Source organism: Gallus gallus, chromosome 8 (assembly GCF_016699485.2).
Source record: "Gallus gallus isolate bGalGal1 chromosome 8, bGalGal1.mat.broiler.GRCg7b, whole genome shotgun sequence".
Taxonomy (NCBI): domain Eukaryota; kingdom Metazoa; phylum Chordata; class Aves; order Galliformes; family Phasianidae; genus Gallus; species Gallus gallus.
This window is the reverse complement of record NC_052539.1, coordinates 28,447,384-28,468,442: the sequence shown is the minus strand read 5'-3', so window position 1 is coordinate 28,468,442 and position 21,059 is coordinate 28,447,384. Positions and strand designations below refer to the sequence as shown.

The 21,059-nt window shown below is 46.7% G+C and overlaps 2 protein-coding genes across 7 annotated transcripts; one reads left to right on the top strand and one right to left on the bottom strand.

The window, feature by feature from the left end:
- The first annotated feature begins 81 nt into the window (after positions 1-81).
- Positions 82-8,729, top strand: RPE65 (RPE65, retinoid isomerohydrolase). 4 transcript variants are annotated; one of them, NM_204884.2, is made up of 14 exons: positions 1,871-1,899; positions 2,408-2,490; positions 3,207-3,357; positions 3,886-3,993; positions 4,069-4,210; positions 4,342-4,489; positions 4,946-5,027; positions 5,323-5,455; positions 5,539-5,678; positions 5,946-6,075; positions 6,613-6,727; positions 6,821-6,915; positions 7,016-7,127; positions 7,689-8,729. In NM_204884.2, the coding sequence occupies exons 1-14, from the start codon at positions 1,889-1,891 to the stop codon at positions 7,838-7,840; spliced, it is 1,602 nt and encodes a 533-aa protein (NP_990215.1). In that variant the 5' UTR covers positions 1,871-1,888; the 3' UTR covers positions 7,841-8,729. The 4 variants fall into 4 exon arrangements, with proteins under 4 accessions (XP_015146455.1, XP_040560442.1, XP_040560441.1 ...); XM_015290969.4 differs by having other exon boundaries at positions 82-1,899; positions 6,613-6,915; positions 7,689-8,470; XM_040704508.2 differs by having other exon boundaries at positions 82-1,899; positions 3,207-3,993; positions 7,689-8,470.
- Positions 7,925-19,521, bottom strand: MCCC2L (methylcrotonoyl-Coenzyme A carboxylase 2-like). Of its 3 annotated transcripts, XR_005861827.2 has the most exons (14): positions 19,390-19,427; positions 18,566-18,877; positions 17,418-17,614; positions 16,399-16,577; positions 15,852-15,932; positions 15,256-15,434; positions 14,648-14,840; positions 13,970-14,061; positions 12,908-13,064; positions 12,047-12,169; positions 10,894-11,039; positions 10,366-10,447; positions 8,807-8,951; positions 7,925-8,565 (listed from the first exon to the last, which is right to left on the bottom strand). XR_005861827.2 is itself a non-coding variant. In NM_001031565.2 (13 exons), exons 2-13 carry the CDS (start codon positions 18,871-18,873, stop codon positions 8,868-8,870), a joined length of 1,821 nt encoding a protein of 606 aa, NP_001026736.2. In that variant the 5' UTR covers positions 18,874-18,877; positions 19,390-19,521; the 3' UTR covers positions 8,745-8,867. The 3 variants fall into 3 exon arrangements, 2 of the variants coding, with proteins under 2 accessions (NP_001026736.2, XP_046800539.1); NM_001031565.2 differs by lacking the exon at positions 7,925-8,565 and having other exon boundaries at positions 8,745-8,951; positions 19,390-19,521; XM_046944583.1 differs by lacking the exons at positions 7,925-8,565; positions 15,852-15,932 and having other exon boundaries at positions 8,748-8,951.
- Between the last annotated feature and the right edge of the window lie 1,538 nt (positions 19,522-21,059).

Below are 21,059 nucleotides of genomic sequence, written 5' to 3'. Positions count from 1 at the left end.
AGTGCTGGATAATGTGATGGGACAATGAACAGAACCCCAATACACTGAGTTTCCCTATTTTGTTTCCAGGATTAAGAAGTGGATCTGCATTAGTGTTCCTGTGAGAGAGAAGCTTGAAGTGCTTTCATAAATAAGGTTCCATCTTACGTGTGTGTGTGTGTGTGTGTATGTACACACACACACACATACTTTGGTGGTGTTATTCATAAGGCTCTTAGCTGAGGATTGTCGCTTCTACATTGTACATCATTACTATGTTGTTTTGTCCTTTTAGGATGAACACTTTGTAGATGGCAAACCAAGGAACGCTCAGTTTCAGCCAATTTCAGCCTATATTAGTACCACTTCAATGTCCTGTGGGTACCTTGGTGCTTACATAGCAGCTGATGGATGTGAGTGGTTTGTAACGCCTGTGGACAACTGCTAAGCATCCCACACCTGCCTAAACTTGCTTCTGCTTCTTGGACTGTTAAGTGTTTCATGAATGCCCTAGTTAGTTAGTTGTGTTCTAATTAAGCAACTTACCAGGCTCACATTTCTTAGGATTTGCCTTTCAACAGCTTGCCCTTGTTATCCAGAGTCCTTGATCCACATTATTTAATGTTGTTTAATTATTTAATGTTCCCTTCTGAGGTTTTAACACATTTAGGAAAAACTTGAATAAACAGAAACTGACCAGCAGATGGAGATAGAATTTTAACGTAAGCCCTTCTTAGCCATCGTTTTGTCTCCAGTGAGCTTTTAACCAGTTTTTCTTTTGCGTATCTGTAATTCTGGCTGGGGAGCAGCTCATCAGGCATGAAGTCACAATTGGCTGTAACCTATCAATGCAGTGTAATGGGATTATCTGTTGCTTGGAGTACAGCTGTGATCTAAGAACAGGGATAGGAGGAAGGATTTGTGGTTGTCTTGCATTCACATGGGAAGAAAAGACGTCTCAGTGTGGCTGTAATGGTGCACACATGCTGCTAATGAGCTCTCAGCACTGCACAGCTCAGCAATGGCCTGGTTCAGCTTTGTTCCCCTTAGCTCTGAGAGGGGAGGTTGGTGTGAGCGAAGGGCTTAGGGCTGCATCTCAGGTTCCACTCTGCACTTACAAAAGCCCATGTGCTCGTGTACACACACTGTGGCTTTTTAACTTGTTTTCACGCGAGAATTAAGCTCCTATAAACATGTTTAGTCTGCTTTTCTTAAAACCCTTAATTTGGTTTGAGTGTTGTGGTTCACTTGGAGTAGATTCATTTGAAAAACATGTTAAGCTGAAATGTCACTTCCAACACTGGTTAGATCTCATTGATAACCTGGGCTGGATAGCAGGAGATGCTTTTTCTCCTAAGAGGCTCAGCACTGTGCAGCTGCCTGGGCTGGGGGTCACCATCCCAGGGGTGTTCAGAGCCGTGGGGATGTGGCACTGAGGGGATGGGGGGTGGGCTGGGGAGCTGGGAAGGCTTTTCGAACCTGAGTGATTCTGTGGTTCTAGGAGAGAGGAGACAGGCAGCGGGTGGTGATGCTGGGCAGTGACACCTGTCCCCTGCCATCACTGGTGTCACCTGGTTTCACAGCCTGGCACAGGATGGGGATGCAGTGACTGCAGTGCAGAGCTGAGTTCTGAAGTGCAGCTCCAGTTCCTTTTTTTTTGTTGGTTTCTTTTTTTCTTTGTAATCTCTTCTGCTCGGGAAGAATCTAGGTCTCTGAAAAACCCCTCAAAGCTGCTTTTTGTGTGAACAGCAAGACAAAGCCTCGCAAGGCATCGGGAGGATTTCGGCCTGAAAGCCACCTCTGTTCCAGCACTGAGCCCATTGGCTGCACACAGCTCCAGTCATTCCTTCCTGCACTCCCATAAAAACCTGCATGCAGCTCCAGGAGCCTCAAATCCTGCACTGAGACAATGTACAGCCAGTGAGTGCTGCCGGGGCTCTCCTCTGTGTGGGGTGGGGTGGGGTGGGGTGGGTTGCTCCTTGGGGTGGTGAGGTTGGGATGGTGCAGGGTTTTGGGGCACCGAGGTGATGGTCCCTGTGTTAGAGGCAAGGACCAAGTGCCACGCAGACTGCATGCTTTGCTATAGATGGGAATTGGAGCTTAGCAAATAATTCTCAACTGTGTACTGTGAAACACTTTGCTTAAAAATGTAAAAATTACTCAAGACTTGGGAGAGGTAGGGTGGATGTCCAGTACTGAAAGGTGTCCTGCTTCCTGATGTGTCAAATGTCCTCGGTTTGTCCCTTGTGCCCATCATATACTACTTGCTGGGGATGAGGTGCCTACTGTCCTGCTGCTGGTTCCTCCTCTGTGCCCTCAAGACCTCCTGTTGTTTCTCCCTGCTCCCCTCATTGGTTTTTGCAAGCCACAGCTTTGTCCTCCCAGCACCACTCGGAAGCTGCCAACGTAGGTCTGGTGTCCCTTGCAGGGTGGAGCATCCCGCGGGAGGTTACAAGAAGCTCTTCGAGACAGTGGAGGAGCTGTCCTCACCCGTCACTGCTCACGTCACAGGTTTGTGTGCCCTCACCACCTCCTTCCCTGTGAGCCCCACACTGTTCTCCAGAGCACTGGGGCCACAGAACCCACGCCTGGGGGGCTTGCAGGTCCTGGGACATGGAGTTAAAAGAGATCAAGGAAGTTTGCATGTTTGGGACATGGCTGAGTTGATGTACTGGGAGCAGAGGAAGGACAGAGCAGCTGAGTGATCCTTGGTGTTCCAAGGATCCTTGTCCTAGGCTCTGCAGAGTAAGAAGAAACCATAGTCCTAAAGATTCATAAAGGGCTTCTCTCTGGAGCAGAGAAGACTCAGGAGAGACCTCATCACTCTTCACAGCTCCTGGCATGAGGCTGGGGTGAGAGGGGATCAGCCTCTGCCCCCAGGGAACAGCGATGGGATGAGAGGTGATGGCCTCATGCTGTGCCAGGGCTGGGGCAGGTTGGCTGCCAGGGGAAATTTCTTCTAATAGCAATCAGCACTGCACAGCTGCCAGGGGTGGGGGCTCACCATCCCTGGGGGTGTTTTAGAGCCATGGGGATGTGGCACTGAGGGACATGGGCTGTGGTTGGGCTTAGGGATCTTAGACGACTTTTCCAACCTGAATTATTCTCTGATTCCAAAAGCATCCATGATCTTGCCTTTAAATAATAAGAATTTTTATAACTGAATAGACACAGGATAGAAGAACAGAAGATGAAATGTTTTGACCATGCTGCTACATCTCATGCAGGCAGGATCCCCACCTGGCTCAGAGGCAGCCTCCTGCGATGTGGGCCTGGCCTCTTTGAAGTCGGGGCAGAGCCGTTCTACCACCTCTTCGATGGCCAGGCACTGCTGCACAAGTTTGACTTCAAGGAGGGACATGTCACCTACCACCGGAGGTGCGGGGATGCAGCCAAAGACTGCTGCTCTTCTGGGGTCCTTGTCCATTGGAGGAGCTCCAGCAGGGAGCTCTCCCGAAGCAAGGCACTGGGGCAGGCTGCCAGAGAAGTGGGGGTGCCCCATCCCCAGAGGTGCCAAGGCCAGGCTGGATGGGGCTTTGAGCAGCCCGTGGCACGGGGTTGGAAGTGGACAGGATGGAAGGTCCCTCTAACCCAGCCATTCTATAATTCTGTGAACAACAGCACACTCAGCAAAAAAAATGCAGCTTTTCCTACAGTTCAGAGATGTTCTGTGAAGATGAGGGCAGCAGGGGCTGCCTGCAGCTGCAGTGACAACACACTCCTGGGGGCTGCAGCTGGCCACCATGCCCAGGGCTACAGCAATTCACATGCTGCAACGCAGCCCTGGTTGCTGCCGGGGTCTGGACTGAGCTCTCAAGAGCCACACCACAAGAAATATTTGTATTATTTTAATTGCATTGCCTGTTGTGTTGGTGTGACTGCCTGTAACGTGCCTCACTCCCTCAGGTTTGTTAGGACAGATGCTTATGTGCGAGCCATGACGGAGAAGAGGATTGTGATAACTGAATTTGGTACCTACGCCTACCCAGACCCGTGCAAGAACATTTTCTCCAGGTATCAGGGCCCTGCCAAGCACTGCAGCTTTGTGCCGTGGGGCCTCTGCTGACCTTGCTGCCTTCCTCCACACAGGTTTTTCTCCTACTTTAAAGGGGTGGAGGTCACCGATAACGCCCTCGTTAATGTCTACCCTGTTGGTGAGGACTACTACGCCTGTACGGAGACCAACTTTATAACCAAAATTAACCCAGACACTCTAGAGACAATTAAGCAGGTAGGTTTTGGCAGTCAGCTCCTATCACATGGGCAGCCTCACCTCTTTTCCCAAATTGCTCACCCTCATCACAGACGGACAATGCCCACGGCTGCCCGTGCAGCCCACAGCTCCCCACACCCCATCCCCAGGTGGATCTCTGCAAGTACGTCTCCGTCAATGGGGCCACAGCTCACCCCCACGTGGAGAACGACGGCACAGTTTACAACATTGGCAACTGCTTTGGGAAAAATTTCTCGCTGGCCTACAACATCATACGGATTCCTCCACTCCAGGCAGGTCAGTGCAACACGCCTCCAAATGAGCTCGTGAAAATCTCGTTCTATCAATTACTACTTATTCTTCAAATGCATTTTGTCATCAGATTTCTTTGTTTGGCCTCCCTTCTTTTCTTCAGCAGTAGAAATGTTATCTTTAACACAATTATTTACATGGTTCTAGACTATGAGCATCCAACCTTTTGGCCTGCATGGGCCAAAGTGACCAAAGAGGAACTGTCTTGGGCCACATATAAATCATAATATAGCTAATGTATATAAATTACAATTTTTTTTCTATTAAAGCATTAAAAAAAGGAGAGGGCACCAAAACCATAAAAGTATCAAGTTGGACACTTATGTTCTAGATCACAACCTTCCTCTGTGCTAGAGGCAGAGGCCTTGCTGGGCAGGCACTGCTAACGCAGGCAGCGCGTGGCTGGAAGCTCCCCTGTAACCGTGTGGCTGTCCTTTGCAGACAAGGAGGACCCAATGAACAAGTCAGAGGTGGTGGTGCAGTTCCCTTGCAGTGACAGATTTAAGCCCTCCTACGTGCACAGGTAACTCCTGCCAGGCTCAGCTGGCTGACTGCAGACCCACTGAGCTCTGGTTCCTTGTTGCATGCAGCATGCTCGCCATCTCAAACCAGCTGCTTGGGCAAATGAGTCCTCCCTGACAGAGCTCACTTCTGGAAATGGCAGCAGGACTTGGTTTTGCTTGTAATGAGCAACGAAAGCAAGGGCTGGTACCGACATCAGGGTGTCTGTATCCCTGTAGCATTAAGCTCTGAGTACTGAGTCCTGTGCTCCTGCACAGTGTATGGAGCCTCCATGTGCTCTGTGTGTGTTCCCACAGTTTTGGCCTGACCCCAAACTACATTGTATTTGTCGAAACCCCGGTGAAGATCAACCTCCTCAAGTTCCTCTCCTCCTGGAGCCTCTGGGGAGCCAACTACATGGACTGCTTTGAGTCCAACGAGACCATGGGGGTAAGGCATTGGGCCACATAGGGCCTGTGCCCACCACACCATACCCACTCACTAGTGAGTCTGGCCTGCTGCTTGCCTTTCAGGTCTGGCTTCACGTGGCGGAGAAAAAGAAAGGGCGGCTCCTCAATATCAAGTACCGGACCTCAGCCTTCAACCTCTTCCATCACATCAACACCTTCGAGGATAATGGGTTCCTCATTGTTGACCTCTGCACATGGAAGGGGTGGGTGCCAACACTGCCTTCATAGAATCACTACTCTGAGACCCCCAGCCCACCCCCTGTGCCCATTGCCCACACCCTGGGCAGTGTGTGCCAATGCTTCCACATCAAGATGGAAACATGGCCCCGAGCTGGTCTGGCGCTGCGACTCCCAGTGGAGCAGAACAGGGCTCGTGTCACTTAATTGAATTCTAGGGAAAAAAAATAGCTGTTTTGGAACTCATTCCTGGCAATGACTTCTTTGCTGTCTCTGATCCCATTTCCATGCAGATTCGAGTTCGTTTACAATTACCTCTACTTAGCCAACCTCCGAGCAAACTGGGATGAGGTAAAGAAGCAGGCTGAGAAGGCCCCCCAGCCCGAAGCCCGCAGATACGTGCTGCCCCTCCGCATCGACAAGGTACGGCACACAGCCCTGCGCCAGCCAGCACTGCTGTCTGCACAGCTCCTGCACTCTGTGGCCAAGTACTCCCAGTGCTCTGCCTGGTCATGCTTAATTCAAAATTCTCCTTCCCATTAAAAGGTTTAATCCTCAAAGCAGTGGTGAGCCTGGTGCAGAGCTGTGTGATTTCCAGCTCCCCCTGTTGTGGTCCTCCCCACTGGATGAGTCTATCTGAGCTGTACTCCATCTTGCACTGCTGCTCAAGCAAACCATGCAGCCCACAACAAGCCTCCAACTGTCCTAGTGAGGGGGACAAGTTACATGCGTGTTCACCTAATAAGCATGCTAAGGGCAGAAATACAGGCTGGATTTAGCCTGATTGATAGGCATTCTTATTACACTAAAAGCCGATGAAGAAAACAGAAGAATCAACCATTTCTGCATATGTTTCTATTCTGCAGCTTCGCAAGGCTTTGCTGCATATTGCTAGCTTCCATGCAGGTACGCTCAGAAACTTGCTTCTCCATTTGTCTTGGGTGTTGTTCTTTGTCCCAGGCTGACACAGGCAAAAACTTGGTCACCCTGCCCTACACGACAGCCACTGCGACGCTGCGCAGCGATGAGACCGTCTGGCTGGAGCCAGAAGTTATTTTCTCAGGGCCACGCCATGGTAAGAGAACAGCTCAGAGCCACAGAAGCAGCATGCATACCATCAGCCATCCATGTCCTGCTAATCCTCATGCATCTATACCTATTTTTGCAGCCTTTGAATTTCCACAGATCAATTACAAGAAATACGGTGGGAAACCATATACATACACGTATGGGCTTGGACTGAATCACTTTGTTCCAGACAGGGTAATTATCAGGAAAGGGATGAGGCACATCTTTTAGATGAGCTTTTGCTTAAGGGCAAGTAAGGGCATTTTTGAGATGTGGTTTTATTTTCTCCACTTAGCTTTGCAAGCTGAATGTTAAAACAAAGGAGACCTGGGTGTGGCAGGAGCCAGATTCATACCCATCAGAGCCAATCTTCGTTTCCCATCCAGATGCTCTGGAGGAGGATGATGGTAATTAATGATTTTTGGCTTGTTAATTGGAGTTGTCTGCAGTCTGTGTCCACTGGCCTCAGGTGTGCTGGTGCTAAGACGTACCCCCATGGTGCACTAGGGACATGCAGGAGCCAGGGGACCTGCAGGCCACTCCTGGGTGAGATGTGCCCTGTTCTAACACTGCTGGCCAGTTTCTGAGAACACAGGAAAAAATCTGTAGGTTCAGATCATCTGTGCTCATTTCCCAGCCTTTTTCCATGAGGAGCTACACTACTTAAAGAATTCCAGATGGCCAAGCTTTGTGAAATTAAACCTGTCTTGAACCAAGTATGTTTTTATTTGTAAACCCCTCCTCCACATGTAGGAGGGGGGCAAAATCAGGCTTTGGCTGTGGAGGACAGGGAGTTGCATTCGTGCCAAGCACTGCACGCATTTATTCACACATTGCCAGCCCTGTACCTATTTTTGAAGGTTTAAAGGGCAACTACTCATTCCCTGAATTCCTCATCCCTGAGCAGGAACACGTGAAGCCAGGAGAGCTCCTGGCTGTGCTGAGTGCCTGTTTTTGTCACCTCCCAGGGGTGGTGCTGAGCATTGTGATCAGCCCTGGCTCAGGGCCGAAGCCTGCCTACCTCCTGATCCTGAATGCCAAGGACATGAGTGAAGTGGCCAGGGCAGAAGTGGAGGTGAACATCCCTGTGACTTTCCATGGACTCTTCAAAAGAGCATGACTGCTGCCTGCAACACGCCGTGTTAGGCTTCTTCCAGCTTCAAAAAGATGCAGTCTCCATTTGCAAGCACATAGAAAGTGAAACTGAAGGAATTTAGGTCATTTATTTGTGAGAGTACTTAGTTCACAGAACTGTGGAATGGCTTAGGTTGGAAGGGACCTTACAGCCCTTCCAGTTCCAAACCCCTACCCAGTGCTGTGTCCATGGCCTTGGGCACCCACAGGTGCCTCACTGCCCTAATTAAGACTGAGAATTTCAGTTTTGTTGCTTATTTCTCAAAATATTTACCCAGATATTTCTCAAATGTACTCCATGGCCTAATTTCAAGATGTACAATACAATAAACCATACAGTTTCTTTTACAAAATTAAATTTTGCAGATGCAACAGAGAAAGAGATGCATGAAACAGCACAGTGTAACCTCAGACCCTGTACGCATGGTAGCATTATGTAGAAGTCAATGTCCTATTGCTGTTGCATGCTTTGAGAAGAGGTAGTTTTTATCCTATGGGGGTGTTTTGGATTGAACTCACCTCCTGGTCACTGTACTGGTATCCTCAGAGCAAGCTGAGGGGGGCCCTTCCACGGTGCTCTGGCAATCTGACTTTGCAGGCAGCATTCTCTGCTTTGCTAACACTTACACTCATTACTCTTGTCTAGTTTCCAGCCATATGTCTTCTCTTTCCCATTTCTTTTCTCACAGTGCCGTTTGAGTTCTGCATATTCTTAATATGAAAAAAAAATAAAAAAAATAATCAAGCAATTGTTACAGCTTAGGGTGAACTTGCTTTGTTAGAGTGCTACAGAATCACAACTCAATCCTTTCTTTCCACAAAATGACTATGTAGTAGTAACAGGCTGTACCAAAATACAAACTTATTGTAAACAGACTTGAAATCCAGGATTGTTTGTTTGCAATGGTTTAACATTTTATTCACGGTATCAAAGAATTAGAAAATCATTTACATTAAAGCTTTCCAATATAAGGTGCTAACTTCAAAGGGTGATTACTCGAGAAGGGCTGCAGTTACATTCTCATCACAGGATAGTGGTGAGGAGGTAGCACCTGGTACTTCTGCTGCTCTATAATCTGCAAGCACTGTGCAATTACCTGATTAAAAAAAAAAACACAAACAATATAAGCAATGAGCCTCTGAAACAAAAAGTCAGTAAGGGTTACTAGTTAAGCAGTCATTCAATAATGCATTTATTCTTATTTCTGCAAAACAGTGTGCATTTAAAATATACAGCTGCAGTTAGCAGAAACAGATGTCAGTGTAATGTATCGCTGGGTCATGGGAAATGCAAAGAAAAAGGATGCCTGGTAATTTGTTTCAGTTATTTCATAGCAACACTCCTAAGAGATTTCCAGTAACATATCAAGATGTTCTGCTCTTCTGCTGAAGTGCCCATCTTTTTCTAATAGGTGATATTTCTTGCTGCCTCATGAGAACAGGAAAAGAAAACACAGAACTGGTTTTGGGCTTTGAACAAAATCTTAATAGAGTATTTTAACTTTTATCCTCTGCTACATGCAGTAGTTGGCTTTGCCAACACCTTTTCTCTATCTTGCTGTAAATTTAAGAGTTGGGATAAGGATTTTCCCAACTTCACTGTGTGTATTTGACTGCGAGCACAGCAGCATGCATTGTCCTGAAAAAATTATTCTTTTTTAAAGGTATGCTAAATACGGGCAGATACTGTCAGTTCAGACAAAGCTAAACTGAAATTCCATCTAGGAGCAAGAGCCGGGATAAAGTAGCAAAACCACAGTGTCAAATAACTGAATAAATAAATATGTGAACATGAGTTGTGGCATGCTGGTGAAACCTGTACTGCCTGAAGAGAATCACAATGATTCAGTCCAACTGTCACATATTTTCTTCACTCAAGTGGTTCCTAGAGAAAGAGATAGGGTCTGAGCTCAAGCACTGGAAACGCTTCTCAGGGCTCTCCCATTATCAAAGTCCTTTTGAACACCCCAGAAAATATTCAACATTATTTAACATGTGGAGCGCCATAACTATGTACTCTAGCTAGAAGTATTAATTGATATCAGGATATATTTGTAATTGTTTAGCCTAAAAAAAAAAACAAAAGAGCCTTCAGAAACATCCCGTGACAAAAGAATGAAAACAATGCAAGCAGTGAAGAGGGAACTTGAGAGTAAAAACATGGATCATATGCATGACCATAAAAAGAAAGGAGTGGGAGACTGAACCAAACTGGAAAGTCAGTTAAGAGGTTCACTGAGGAAATCCTGTAGTCAGAATGCAACCAGAACTCAACAGAAACTTTTTAGATAGACCAAATAGGTCCATGCCATTAGATAGCGTAGAGAACAGATGCAAATTCAAAGCTAAATACCAAGAAAAACAGAGTAAGAACTCAGAGATCTGGTTCTAGGAATCAGCACGTTAGCTGACCGCGAGTGAACGAACCAGAGGCTTGCACGTTCATCACAAGATGAGATCTGAGGATAAAAACATATTATAAGTACAGTGGGAAAAAACAAAGCCACCTACCTTTCTGGTGTTCTGAGGGAGAACTACACCATCGTCCCACAGTCTGGCAGAAGAGTAAAACGCACTGCTCTCTTCCTCTAGCCTGGAGAAGAAAGAGCACGAAACACACTTAGAAGCAGAAAAGGTTAACAGAAAAGGCACCAGGCTGGTAAAACAAAGTTAAAGATAAAAAAGGCACATGTTTCAATTTCAAGCGAATGTGCTGTTCTAGTGTTAAAATCCACTAGGATCCAGCAAATACATAACCGATCTGATCCCTCTGTAGTTCAAAGATGATCCTCTGCATTCAGAAGATCACTGCTGGTTAATTTACAGCACTGACTTGACATTATGTTTTGTGCTTTCAGGATTTTCTAAGTAAAAATTTTGCATTTCCATGAGAAGACATGGAATTATACACAATTCTAAAATAGTTTTCATCAAATTCAGGTTTGTTTCAGTTGTTTGGGTTGTGCTGACCTGAAATGCAAGCATAATTAGGTATAAATGTCAGCGTAACTGCAGGGTTTTATTGCTTAATGTCCTTACTTCTGTTTCAAATGTTTTAGCTCGGATTCATCTGTACAATCACTGTCTCCAGCCTGTGAGACCATGGACAAATGTCTTGAATCCACAAGAGCAACTCTTGCATTAGGCCATAAGAACAGAAAGTTTGGACTGAATGATCTCCCACACTGCAAAAATAAAACAAAACAAACAACAACAAAAAAAAAAAACAGTAGAAATTCACTGAATTTAATCACAAAAAAAAAAAAGGGCCTACAATGCCACTATCAAGTTCAAGCCAAAACGTAACAGTCAAATTTGTAAAGCAATAGTGGTGCAGATTGTTTCCCATTACAGCTACAGCTTCTCTATCAGTACAGATCACAGAATCCTAGAATCCTTAGAGTTAGAAGGGACCTCTGAAGGCCATCAAATCCAACTGCCCTGCAATGCACAGGGACAGCACAGCACAGCACAGGTCAGGTGGTCCAGGACCTGATCCAGCCTGGCCTTGAAAGTCTCCAGGGATGGGGCATTAACCATATCTCTGGACAACCTGTTCCAGTGCCTCACCACCCTCACTGTAAAAGATTTTTTTCCTTATATCTAACCTAAATCTAACCTCCCTGAGCTTGAAGCCATTTCCCCTTGTTTTATCAACACAGACCCCACCAAAGAGTCTGTCCCCTTCTTTCCTGTAGCTCCCTTTTAGATACTGACAGGCTGCCATCAGGTCACCTCACAGCCTTCTCTTCTCCAGATCCCCTGCAGAAGTAACCACCACAGTCCCACTGCATTCAGTACTGGTATTTCTTATTTCACAGTGCCTAATGCCAGGTGAGCAAAGAGACCAGTGCACCTCCTAGCGGCATAAGTAGCACACATAACAACGCAGCTGAAAATGATGCAGTCCTTGACCACTGAAAACAACCGTGCTGAGCACACAGCAGTGTTGAATCCTCAGTAGTGGATTTTCAGACAATCTGATTTTCAGAACCCACTTTAGGTTCACCGCAGATCAAATCTGCTGTAATCACACCTTGAGATGCAGTTCTTATTTAAAGTTAGTTAGGATCACAAATCAAGTTACATGTCTGTACAGCAGCTACCAATGCTGAAAAAATGAAAGCACCATGAATGCTGGGCAAAGCCTTAAGTCAATTATCAACCCCACTGAATTCTGTGATACCCTTACCATAGCGTAACTTTCGCTCCCAAAACAGCCACCAATCACTATGGTAATTTTGGGAACAGCTGCACAAGCGACAGCAGCCATCATGGAGGCCTGGGCTTTCAACCTGTTGGCCTGAGCCTCTGCCTGAAATGAAAAGAAACATTTTAGTTCTGCACCCTTTTAGATTCCTTCCACTCCCACCAAACTTGCATCCTACTCCTAAAACAATTCTTTCTTTACAATTCTACGTGATCGTTTCTTCCCAAACAGCAAGGCAGGATCAACACACTAACCACCACAGCCCATGATACTGCTTCTTTTACAATGTAAATCAGCAGAACAGTTATAACCAGCGTGCAGAAACCTGCGATACAGAGCAGCTCTGGGTATCCCAGGCATCAGCAGAGCTCACATACAACAGAACTGCAGCAGGCTTTGTCTTAAGTGCTGGTGACAGCTGGGGGAACGGAGCTGCAAAAGTCTCTTAGCATAGGTTCTACAAGGCCTTCCAAAGCCCAGGAGACAACATACTGTACTTTAATGCCTCCATTTTATAAAAGGGAAATATTTTCTGTGGGTCACAGCAGTAGCAGAAGAACCAACAGGCTGTATCTCAAAGGGAAAAGCACTGCGAATTCTGAATGTTACAGCCTGCATTACCAGCTGGACTGCAGACATGCATACAGGCCTGCCTAAGATCAAAATCAAGTGAGAATGCAAAGGGAAGATTTAAGAAAGTTAATTATGAAGCTTCTTGATTTAACCATCAAAAGTGGATTAAGAATTAGTTTTCCTAGTAATTAATCGTTTTCAAAATGTATGTTAGTCAAAACAAGAGCCAGGTATTGCCTGAATTAAGCAGGGCAGATTAACATGCCATACCTGTGAGATGCTTGTTGGCTCTGCTGCATGTGGAGCAGTGTTTTGGAAAAAGAGGATGGGAATGCCCCGGTGACTGCACAGCTGTACAAAATGGTTACCCTTGAGAGCAGCATCATGAGAAAGCTCCCCATTGTTAGCCACTACTCCCACCAAGTGCCTACAAAACAGACACATGAACATTTTCCCTTGAAATGAAGAAAAGGTAGCACGTAGCAGCCTGCTGAGGGATGGAAGCATAAATGGATGGCACGGACCTGCCCTCTTATAGAAATCCAGACTCTAAAAGGATGCAACTACATGCATCATTTCATTCACGGAACCTCCTACCCCTAACAAACGTGACGTCTTATAGCACTCCCTATGCATAAAGCACAGAAGTATTAACACGGATTAACACTCAGAAGAAGGCAGATAAGGGTACAGGTGCCACAGTTCACACTGCAAGATAACAAACAGGGTGTCAGGATTCTGGGTGCTCTCTGTTTCCTCTAACATACAACACAACAGTCAAGCTGAAAAGTTTATATTTTTTACCAAAAAACTCTCTAAAGTATATTTTACTACTTTTTTTTTTTTTAATTAAAAAATTGGCTGGAATGTTGTATGTCTTATGAGTGTGCTACTAAGGCTGAGTCTGCCCTGAACTATGCTAGGTTCTATAGTACAGATACTATTCCATCTCCATCCTCCGGGAGATGGGATAACTTTGGACTCAGTTTGGGAAGGAACACTTACAGATGCTGCTTCTTACTTCTTAGAGAACCTGCTGAGATTTCAAAGTTCCAACTGTCCATCTAGTGACTTAAGTGCCCAAATAAATAGTTCCACAAAGCCATTAAAACGATTAATTTGTAATCACTGTGCTGCAATCAGCCCGGGACACAATGAATGTGAGGCCCAGAGATAAAGAATAAGGCTTTCCAGGAGTATTTATCATCAATTCCTTACTGATTCAGAACTCTGTAAATATTGTTATGGGAATATTGGAGACCCTGACAGTGGTACAAAAGCTACTTAGACGTACACATCCATGCATAGTGATGGTGAATCTTATAGCCTTACCCTTCCACGTGGCCAAATCCTGTTACTAATGTTGTTCCATAGTCAGCCTTGAACTCCTGGAACCTGCTTCCATCCAGCAGGCGGCTCAGAACCTGCAAAGAAACACTCAGAGAGACCAAACCTCACCTAGAACCACACAATAACAATACTGCTGTGCAGTTCTGCACGTCTCTGCAGAGATGTCTGGCCCAACCTCAAACAAATCTAGTTTGAATTTCTTTTTGTATTTTTGTATTTTTCATTAGGCATTTGATTTACAACATAGAGCCTACACCCCTTATAAAAAAAACAACAACAGGGAGATGGGAGGAAGCAGGACAAAAGCCCCTTCCTAAAGGGATTCATGTTCTAAACCAGCCAAGACAGTACAAGAGACGCTGATGTAAAAGCATCTCCAACAGTGCACAGAAACAGATGGGGATCAGCTGGTATAATCTGTAATTACCGTATCTCTAGCAGGCTTTCTGTTTAAATATTTTCAACAACTCTACAGAATCAGTGCCATTCTGTTTTGCTGCAGACTCAAGACTGGCTGGCAATTGATTAGGCAACCATACGAAATTTTTCAGGTACATCATGATTTCTCAAAGGGAGAAGAACACCTTATTGCCTATTAATCCGAAGATAACAGCTAGAGCAGACCAAAAGAATGAAGGAACACAGGATCTGCCAGCTTACCAATTTTACAGGAAGAGTACAGCTATAATCTCGTGGTGCCAGCCCCAAGAGTTCATCAGAGCTATAGAGAGGAGGGTCATGCTCCACAAGCTCTTCTGGCACAGGCTCATAATTCAACGTTGAGATAATATTTCGAACACACTCGTAGGCTTCCTTTTCTGAAGATGCAAAATGGTCACTGCAGCCACTGACTCTACGAGAGAAAGCAATATTAATTAGTAGTAATGAAATCTGAATTCTAATAGTAAACCCAAACTAAAGGAAAAACCCTCATCTCTACCGTGGAATATTTGACATCTCTGACAACATCATGCACTTTTGCTCCCATATGAATGAGCTCAAAACATTAAATCAGTGGGATTTCTGTGCAAACCAACCCAAAAATCAAATTATCCTCCCACATATACAACTCAATATCACTAACTTTTGTAATAATTCACCTATCATTTCTAACTTTTTTTTCACTGCACGTTTTCAAGTCCTTGAGAACCACAGCACATTCGGTCACTGGAGACAGCTTCAGTCGTGTTAATTCAGGATAGAATGGTACCTTCCTTAAAGCTAAGAGTGCTCAGCTCTCTACAATTTTTATGAATTATTATGCATACCTAGAGTGAAGTGTAGCTCCTCCTAGGTCCTCTGGAGACACATACTCCCCAGTAGCAGCTCTCACCAGAGGTGGGCCAGCAAGGAACAGCGTTCCAATTTTATCTACAATCACAGCTTCTTCTGCCATGGTTGGGACATAGGCACCTCCAGCAACGCAGGAGCCACACACCACTGCCACCTGAGGGATACAGATACAGAACCAAAACCAAACCAACATGCTAAAGAGAGCAGAATGGAAAGGCAAAGTTATTACTTTTACTTCAGAAATGTTGAAGAGACTAAACCACAGCCTGCAGACCCATGAACTAAAGGCACAAATACCAGCATGAACGTGTCTGCTCTTGGCAACACACAGCTTAATGTTTACTCTGAAACCACCTGATGACTTTATGCTTTCCATACAAATCAGTCCGTAAGCACTCAGAAGATTCTTAATGCTGAAGTCTTCTATGACGTAAGATACTATTTGCATCACTGCCCCACAAATAGAAAAGGTGAGCTTTCAAAAATGTATTGCATGTTTTAGAGCTGCTCCTATAAGCCGTATTAAAAGAGAACTTTACTACACATACTTGCATTCAAAATGACACTGTACCTGAGGGATTTTCATAGCAGATAATATTGCTTCATTGTAAAAAATTCTTCCACCATGCAACTTGTCAGGGAACAGCTCTGACTGCCATTAGAGAGAAGAGACACGGTGAGTTTCAGTATCAGCTACAAAAGATGACACTTCCTCTTCCTTCATTCGCAAAAGCATTGTAACAATTTTGAGAAGGTCACCACTAACACAACCACACCAGAAAGTTGGACCTACAGCACTCTCTGCTGCATTTGTTGTCCTTACACGTTGTGCAGTTCCACAAAAATACCCCTGGCCACTGTGTTTCAAAAGCACAGGAAAGCTTCTTGTGTTTTGTGATACCGATTTATTCCACACAAGCTTCAACTGTAACCATGGGGAAGGGTAAGCTCATGTTCACACTTGAGCTGTGAAATGACTTCAGGAGAGTTTCCCTTTTGACAGTGTCATCCAAGTCAGCCCAGCAAGAAAACAAAACAGAAATCTGGGGTTTCTATAAAATCAATATGATTGAGACAAGAGGTGAGTATATTCCTTTGCAAAGTGGTTCTGGCATTACCTGTAGTGGTAGGAATGCTCCCCCGCTGTCAACGAGGTACACCGACACCAGTCTGTTCTGCATGGCTATTTCCTGAGCTCTCAGCTGTTTCTTCACTCCAATTGGATAAATAGTTCCTCCTTTTACAGTTGCATCATTTGCTACAAAGACACACCAAATCCCACAGATCTTTCCAATTCCTACAAGAGGCAACACAGAAACGCATCAGACTCTCTGAGATACCATAAATGAAACAAGGAGTCCAAATTATAACTAGGGCATTCTTTTGTTAACACTTTTTAAGTAAGCTTCAAATTAAGTTGCAAATCCCATACATAGAAGGAATCTATAGCTCTTCTCTGGAATAAGAAACTGAAAGATAATGACATACATACACACAACAAACAAACAAATGCATCTAAATTACACAAGACAGAACTTGAAATACAGCTTACACCTGGTGACAATATAAGAGGTGAAAAAAAAAACATAGTTTGACTTCCAGCTCTTGGACTGAGTTAACAGGGAAAGGAATTAAAAATTACTGATATAAAACTGAATAATACAAGCCTGTGGCTAAAGAAAGACAGGATTTCACAATCCATTCTTCTAGTTGCTTTTTAAACTGGAGCTGCTCCTCAAAGAGCAATGAGTTTGAGAAATTCTATGATTTGAAAAGCATTACAGAATAAACGCCATGGGGGCTGTGCCATGCAGTAACGTGGTCACCTTTCATTCCATAGACATCAGTGAGTGTGACACATCATTCTAAATCTTTTAGACAATTTTTCAGCCTGCGCACGCAGACTACAACCACCGTACACTGCCTACAACCACTGACAACACATTCAACCATCCCCTCTCAAATTATTTTGGTTCAAAACCCTCCTCCTTTCCAGGCTGCATCTCCAGCATGGGCTGATCCAAACAATACCCTCAACCCATGCGCATCTTGAGATCTAATATGAAACATACTTAAAGATACGAACAATCAAGCAAACGAACTTCATGAATTTCCCGTTACATTTTCTAGCAATTACCAGTGAGGCATCCAGCAGCAGGGACGTCACCATATGGCATGCTGAGGCCTGCAAGGGGGGACAGCTCGAGGAAGGACTCATCATCGAGAAGCAGCTTCAGGCGCTCCCGAACAAACAGCTTCTTGTTTCTCTGAGTGTGACGCAGGACGGCATTCTCTCCCCCTCCTTTACTGACCACCTGTAGCAACTCTGAGTATCTGATTTGAAAAGAAAGTTTCAGTTAATGAAACCTTCCCTTACGTGTTAACCTTCCATAGGTTTCACCTGGTACTTGAGTGTATTGCACAGACTCCATCCCAATGACACAGGAACGAAGAGGAACTCACATAACTTGACAACGACAGTGAAGAACTGGCTAACAGACCACACTATTCTAATAAATAATATTCTAATAAGCTAATAAAACTGGAAATAAACATGGTACCTCAAATAACTTTGGTCTGAAACAAACCAGGCTGTGCATTTATTTTAAGTAAAACATTCTTTTTCACCAAGATGCATCATCTGTAAATAAGAATACCTCTTGACATCACTATTTACAAACCACACTGTGTATGACTCCAGTACCTCACTATGGGCTCCTGCGGGCTGCAGAGGTTGAAAAACCTCGGGAAGAAAAGGGCAAGGGTTTTTAACAATGTTGCAAACGCCACCACAGGAGGGCACAGTGTGTTTCCCATAGCTGCGCTTGCAGCTTATGCACCATCCCTCTGAACAAAGGCCTTTGAATTCTGCCACTGGATCCGTCAGAATACCTATTTTCCTGTTCTGTTAGCAAATCGTGATTCTTTAAATGACTGAGTCATCATTTCTCTGTTTTCACTCAAAATCAACTGTGAAATGTGTCTCATGAAGGCCCAGAAAAATAATTCTCTGCAATACGTGCAGAGCAATGTCATAGGATAACATTGAGACACAACGTGAACCCAGGTTTGGGCACTGCAGTCAACAGAAACTGCCCAGGGAACAGCAGAAAGGAAAACAGGCAGGGCTTCAAAGTGGCCAGGAGAAAAATTACCAACAGGTTGTTTTGGCCTAAGTTTTTAATTAGCAATCCAGCTTAAAAGCTCCCCAAAGCACCCGCACACAACTCCCCCATCACCTCGCAGGTATCAACACACTAAGTACATCACAGAAACCATTATTACCTTTTAATAACAGCCTCACTGTTCCTGAGGTTCTCTTCGAACACGTGTCGGTGCACGGACAGGACGCGTCCATCTAACAGTGGGTACATCTGAGCACAGCGGCTGCGTTTTGCTTTGCCACTTACAGAGCAGCCGGGCAGCGCACTGCGTGTCCCATTCTGTGCTGTCTGCGCCGACTGCTTATCGCTGCTGAAGCCCATACACGTTCTTTGGAAGGCATGAGCTAACGGTGGGAGTCTCGGCAGCAGTAATGATGCCGGGTGAGGGGAGGGCTTGCAAATGGAGCACAAGGCAACGCTGTTCCACATGACCCTGGGAATCGAAGTTTTATTCTCACTTTCAGCACTACCATTCAGATTCCCCACGCCAAAAAAAGCCCCAAATTAAGAAGCACAAATAAACGATGTGCCGGCTCTGACAGGCACACAGACAACCACAAATGTCTGCATTTCACCCGTAACACTCCGTACACAACAGAGGCCCCAAGCTTCGTTCTGAACCGGCATCGCCCCGCGGGCAGGCAGGGCAGGAGCTGCCAGGAGGGTCGCAGGCACCGCACCGCACCGCACCGCCGCCTTCCGCCCTGCCGGGGGACGCAGCCAGCCGCGGGCAGGCCCCGCATGCTCGGCCCCACGGCCTCCTGGGGATAGCGGGGCCTGAGGGTGATCGAGGCCTGAGGGTGAGCGGGGCCTGCCCGCCCCGGCGCCGAGTGGAGCCCCTGCGCCGCCCCTGACGGCTGCGGGTTACGGAGCGGCCCAGGCCCGGCACAGCCGCCCTCTCCTCCCCGCCCTCCCGCTCCGTCCCCGCGCCCCACCGAGCCTTACTGGCAGCCAACGCCGCGCCGACCGCTCCGGGCCCGCCCTGGGGGCGGCTCCGTTGCCCGCACGGCCCTCTCTGCCCCCTGAGGCCTCTGCCCCGGAGCCGCCCCGCGCCGGCCCGCCTCCACCCGCAGGCCTCGCAGCGCCCGTGGGCCCCTCCCGGCCCGCTGCCTCAGCGCGGCCCTGCTCGGCCCCGGCTCCCCCCTGCGGCCGTGCCCCGTGTTCCCCCCTTGTCCCCTCGGTCCCTCACGGCCCCGCACGGTGCTGCGGCCCTCCAGGAAGGCCCGGGTCAAACTACGGGAGCGCTCAGCTCGTTTCATCTCCGGGTGCGAACGTTGCACCAGCAAAAGGCACAGCGAAGCACACTGCTGCACACCTACACACACACGGCGCCTATCTGATGTTGCAAATTACACACCACGGCCTCAAAAGTAACACGCATGCCTTCCCGAGCGGCACAGCATGCTGCGGTCCGTGTCCCTGCTGGTGCTGGATGTGCTGTGGCAGAGATGTTCCCCGGACCTGGCTGCCCTTCCACGCCCCGCGCTGTCCCTGGGCACTGACAGACACTTTGTCCTCAGTCCTGCCATAACCTGGGGCTTGCAGCTTGCTGCTGTCAGCAGCCTTGTTAACGTGCACTGCTGCCAGCGCTCCTCCACCATCCTCGTTAATTAGGCTCCACGGAGGTAATTAAGCAGTGACTAACACGGCAGTGAACGCAAGTATCCAGCATAAGCATGAGAGAGATTCTGTAGGTAGATGCGTTGGGTATGTTATTAAAAAAAACTTGCTGATAATAATCAAGACTCGATGCGCTATAAGAGCTTAAAACATTCTTTTTTCTTTTATGCACAAAACAGGTGGGATCGCCTTCAGTGTTCTTTCCCTTCGCACTGAGAGTGGGGTTGCTGGAAGCAGCGTCCTGCTGCCCTGTGGGGCTGCGGCTCAGCAGGAGGGGTCGGCAGGATCCGTCTGGTGGGGTGTCCTCTGCAGCCTGGAACAGCTGCATGGGGCTGTGTGGGGCTGCAGGCACACGTGTGCACTGCACAGCAAGAAGAGGTGGTACCTGAACTGGGAATGCAGGTCTTGTTTGCGCTTCCCTAAAATTCTCGTTAATTCTGGACCAGTCAGAATGAGGTGAGCAGTGGATGAGTGTTACTGATGGTCATGGAAGCACAGTATCATTTGGGTAGGATCCCCACCCTAACCCCAGCCTAGCCCCCACCCCCACTGCCCACGTCCCTCAGTGCCACATCCCCACGGCTCTGAACACCCCCAGGGATGTGACCCCCCCACTCCCTGGGCAGCTGTGCCAATGAAACTGGTGAATGAACAATCCCGCTCAGGAAGTATGCTGCAAGCACTGGTGCAGCCACAGAGGGGTTCCTGGCACAGCCCATGAAGGACATCAGCAGCCCGTTACACCATCCAGGCTGATACGGGGCATTCCTTGTTCTGAGGTTTAGAATCATAGAATAGGATGATAGAATCACCACGGTTGGGAAAGACAGCCAGGAACATCCAGCCCAAGCACCCAGCTGCCACCAGTATTTCCCTCAACACGGTCCCTCAACCCTAGTACAACATCTAAATGGCTCTTGAACACAAGAACTGATTATTCCAGTTCACTACTTCTACTCCAGTCTCTACTTCTGTGGTGTAGCCTCCCTCACGGA